Raw genomic sequence first — 4,607 nt, forward strand, 5'->3', positions numbered from 1 at the left:
CATCAGACTGTGCCTTTTATGTATCTTCTTTTCATTGTTATTCTTCCTCAGACCTCAGTTACATGGTAATTAAGCTTATTTGGAGAGTTTAGGGTGACATTTACGCATTAAATGTCAAAGTATTTTCAAACAGTATTTTTCAGTTTTGCAAGAGAAAAGACTTAAGATGAGGACTAACTAGTTTTGTAAATGTAGGTCTGGTCAATTGCCCCACCATTAAAGTTAAACCTCCAACTTTACTATTTTGGTTCACAGTCATCACTCTCACAGTAGCAGCAGGCGGCTGTTTTCAGTGAAAAGGCTTTAAAAACTCACTGTATACTACCTGCCCAGCACCAAACAACAGACAAATTTAGCAACTAGCTGGGGAACACAGTGGAGCATTTAGCAGCTTAAAAGCCAGATATTTGCCTAAAAGAGTGGACTTGCGTTTATCAGGTGGTCAGAAACACAACTCCAAATGAATGCTAATGTTGCTCCATATGCAACTGTTTGCCATATATATTTAAAAGGTTATGTTCACAACTTGTTTCTGCTGCCCCCAAGTGGCAAAAAAATGCAGGTTTAATGATTTGCAGATGTGCAGTGAGCATGATGATAAAGACTTTCACATTCAGTCTGGATTTCCTCTGGTGATCTGTTCAGCTAAGTCATATTTTAGCATCTCTGTCATCAAGTGAAGATCACTCACAATATGCCTTCACTGATTTTCATGCATGTACAAATATATTTAACATACTCTAATAATGTGAGGGTCCGAATCAGGTTTATTTCCACTGCTTCTAAATGTTAATTAATATCAGCTGGTGGTGTTTTAATGAGAGCTGCTACAGCTGTCCAAACACAGCATAAGCCAGACCTTTAGTCTGATGTAGGACACATTTGTTTTCAATGTGCAGATGACAAGTTCTTCTTTTCCTAGATCCAGCGATGTTTCGGAGCCTGCTTTTCACCATTGTGTGGGGATTTGCAGTGGCCGTTATCAATTCAGAATTGGATCGACACTGGGAGCTATGGAAGAAGATGCATAACAAAGTCTATTCTCACCAGGTAAAATTAAGGTCTTTAATCAAGTCAACCTAGTCACTTTTAACCACTGTTTTAGTTTGTTTTTAATGGCTTGACAGTATATGAATGTGTTAAGTTTTTGTGCATTTAGTTTAATGTAATTATTAGCCAGTAAACCCAAACTGACTTTGGTTTAGGCATGAACTCTGATTGATTTAAGTTGTCTATCACTTCCTTATTACTTGAATTCTTTATAAGTGCAATACCTTTTTTTGAAGAAATCCTTTTTCTCCTTTTACATGCAGTATACCTATATATCATATTCTAAGTGTTCACCTCTTGGTATCTGTTAAGTGTGATGGGTTAATCAACTGACTGTTTCCAGACTGAGGAGTTAAGTCGCAGGCGGATATGGGAAGAAAACTTGAAAATGATTAATGTCCATAACCTGGAAGTCTCCCTAGGTTTACACACCTATGAGCTGGCAATGAACCACCTGGGGGACCTGGTGAGTAGGTTAAAGATACCCCCAACCCTCTCCCTCCCAGTGTTTGGGGTTTACAAGTTGTCTTAAGTGACTGAAAACCAAACTTTTGTCCTACCCATACAATGACACATTGATGTAGAATGCCAAGAGAACTGACTTGGTAATGTTTTTCATTCAGACATCTGACGAGATCACTGGCATGCTGATGGGCACCATCGTGCCATCTGACTTGGAGAGGGGTCCTTCAAACTTTATCAAGGTCAACAGCTCTATACCGCAATCACTGGACTGGAGGGATGAAGGCCTGGTAACTGAGGTCAAAATGCAGGTGCAGTCACAGAAGGTCAAACCCCCAAGTTTCAGTACACATTAACATTAGGACTAGTCTTTGCAGCTGTAGTTTAAGAAGATCCAGTCTACATTTAATTTATATGCAACTTGTCTATCTTCTAGGGTTCTTGTGGCTCTTGTTGGGCCTTCAGTGCAGTTGGAGCTCTGGAAGGGCAACTCAAGAAGTCCACAGGTGTCCTGATATCCCTCAGTGCTCAGAACCTGGTGGATTGTTCGGTAAAATATGGCAACCGCGGGTGCAACGGTGGCTTCATGACAAACGCTTTCCAATACGTCATTAAAAACCAAGGCATAGATTCTGATGCATCCTACCCCTACGTTGGCATGGTGAGCTTCGAAGACAATGGTCCATTGCTTGTTACAATTCCAAGTCTACTGTGGTTAAACGTTGATGATTAACTCCTGACAAAACATCAGTAACCCCTGTACATGACTTTCTTTTCAGCGTGGCCAATGCAAGTATAAACCACAATATCGGTCTGCTAACTGCTTGGACTATACCTTCTTGCCAAAGGGGGATGAATCTGCATTGAAGGTAGCGCTAGCTAATGTCGGCCCGATCTCTGTAGCAATTGATGCCTCAAGGCCCAAGTTTGTCTTCTACCGTCATGGTGAGAAATTTATACCTCTTAAAATAATGCACAAGTTTAATCTTAGCTGGATTTAAGGAAGTGAGTTGTTAACCTTTTTTGGATCTATGTAAATGTCTGGTTTCAACTCTAGCTCAGTTTTGCTTTCTACACCTGTTTGTTTTGTTTTTGTTTTTTGTTTTGGTTTGTTTTGTTTTTTGTGGCCCCACAGGTGTGTACAGGGACCACACATGCACCCACAAAGTGAACCATGGCGTGCTGGCTGTGGGCTATGGCACAGAGACGGGACACGACTACTGGCTGGTCAAAAACAGGTTAGTCTGAGAAGTGTTAATGTTGTTCAGTGTGAATTTTGAATTAGAGGAATAATTGTCTTCAATTTCCATGTTTCCTTGATTTAATTTATTGGTGGATTTTATGATCTTAAATATTCAACTGTAGTTGGGGTGTAAACTACGGCGATGAAGGCTACATCAAGATGGCTCGGAACAGACAAAACCAGTGTGGCATCGCTCTCTATGCTTGTTTCCCCATCATGTGATCAGCAGATGGCCCAATTTTGGATGTACATTTCTCAACAGTTGGAACATAATTTTAAATAAATGGTTTGATCCTTGTGGATGTCTTAGTTTTGTTATAACTTTAAGAGGTGGAAATATTAATTCTAGAATTAATGAATGTATTAATAGGCAGACTTTCTGCACAAAAGCCTTCCTGCTCCAACCAAATGACTGCTAAATCATGGTTCTCAACCTTCTTGAACCTTGTGATGAGCGACATTCCTCAGGGACCTCCTCCCCAAGAGGAAACTACTGTCATCTCCAGCTGCCCATGTGTGACTTGACTTGTACATATGTAAAGACAAATATTCAAGTCATTTAGCATGTTGACTGGAATAAGTAAAGCAGGCCAGCCTGTTGCTGGTTCACTTTTTCTGTAAGAACGTAGATCAGTTCAAAGGAAAGAATACGTTTTCTCTGCAGACTATGTTCACTAGCTATTTTGGGTGGGTTCTCACTTACGAGTAACACATTTGAAGCCCACATAAAATTAACAAGGAGGTAGCCTTCACAGCCTACACATTCTCACACACACTCAAACTATACTGGCATAGACGAGTTGGATCTGTTGAAGAAACTACACTAGATTAGTGGTTCCCAACCTTTTTCTGTTTGTGACCCGCCCCCCCCCTTAATTCAAAGCAAGGTCTACTTGAAGCTTCATCACAGGTTGGATGATGAGTGGTTGTTTTTGTTTTTAGAATAGTGTTTGCAAAGGCAACTTTAACTATACTGTATTACTGACAAGGATAATCATTCCTCATGTTCATTATTGGTCCTGATTAGATCCTTCCTCAATGTGCTTCCAGTAGAAGTGATGGCAATCTGAGTTGGGTGAATCAAGTGCATATCTCCCAAAATTAGTCCTTTTTAGCACAAAATTCCTTCTGTGTTTCCTGGCCAAGCTGCATTGTAGGGAAAGTGACAGAGGGAATTTGCTAATTAAAGAAGACTGACTTTGGTAGATAGCTCAGATGGTTGAAGCATCATATCCCTTATAAACATGTTAAGAGTGATCTTTTAACTGCCAGTATGAACATGAGGACTGAATACAGCAAACAAAACCTTTTTCAATGGACATCTGAGTATTGTTTTAAGACTAACTTGAAAAAGTTGAACCTACCCTTTTAAACTATACAGTGAGACAAAAGCAAGGATTAGGGGAAAAAGTACAAAACAATTGTGGCATAATTTTGTTTATTTCCTACCACAATAATCTTCTGACCTTTTTATAGTTTGTCCTGTGACCCCTTCTGGTGATCCAACCCCCAGGTTGGGAACCACTGCACTAGATAACTACAGATTAAGCTGCAGAAATAGTATTACAAAGATGCACAGTTGGCATGGCAATCAAACCAGTAAGTTTACTCTCCAATTTAAGCTTCACACCTTTGGACAGAACTGCTGAAATTTCTTTGACCAAGATACTGAATCCCTACCAGCACATATCAGAGTAAGGCAACAACAGCTAGTAGGCGGTCAGTGGGTTGATGTGGTGAAGATATTGTTGTAAAGTGCAACCTCCTACTGACATTAACATTTAAAGTTTGAAGAAAAACTGAGTTGAATATAAATTGACTTCATGCTGTGTAATGCAAACCATGACATTGG

The 4,607-nt window shown here is 39.9% G+C and overlaps 1 protein-coding gene across 2 annotated transcripts; it reads left to right on the top strand.

The window, feature by feature from the left end:
- The first annotated feature begins 838 nt into the window (after window positions 1–838).
- LOC122864987 (cathepsin S-like) lies at window positions 839–3,053 on the top strand. Of its 2 annotated transcripts, none has more exons than XM_044172850.1 (7): window positions 839–1,050; window positions 1,394–1,516; window positions 1,674–1,838; window positions 1,949–2,173; window positions 2,292–2,457; window positions 2,648–2,750; window positions 2,878–3,053. In XM_044172850.1, exons 1-7 carry the CDS (start codon window positions 931–933, stop codon window positions 2,975–2,977), a joined length of 1,002 nt encoding a protein of 333 aa, XP_044028785.1. In that variant the 5' UTR covers window positions 839–930; the 3' UTR covers window positions 2,978–3,053. The 2 variants fall into 2 exon arrangements, with proteins under 2 accessions (XP_044028785.1, XP_044028786.1); XM_044172851.1 differs by having other exon boundaries at window positions 840–1,050; window positions 1,674–1,823.
- Window positions 3,054–4,607: the final 1,554 nt, after the last annotated feature.

This window comes from Siniperca chuatsi, linkage group LG17, assembly GCF_020085105.1.
Source record: "Siniperca chuatsi isolate FFG_IHB_CAS linkage group LG17, ASM2008510v1, whole genome shotgun sequence".
NCBI classification, from domain to species: domain Eukaryota; kingdom Metazoa; phylum Chordata; class Actinopteri; order Centrarchiformes; family Sinipercidae; genus Siniperca; species Siniperca chuatsi.

Coding starts and splice junctions, on each gene's coding strand:
- LOC122864987 (XM_044172850.1), top strand. CDS start 931: ATGTTTCGGAGCCTGCTTTTCACCATTGTGTGGGGATTTGCAGTGGCC. Junction 1,517..1,673: donor TGAACCACCTGGGGGACCTG/GTGAGTAGGTTA, acceptor TTTTTCATTCAG/ACATCTGACGAGATCACTGG. Junction 2,751..2,877: donor TACTGGCTGGTCAAAAACAG/GTTAGTCTGAGA, acceptor ATTCAACTGTAG/TTGGGGTGTAAACTACGGCG.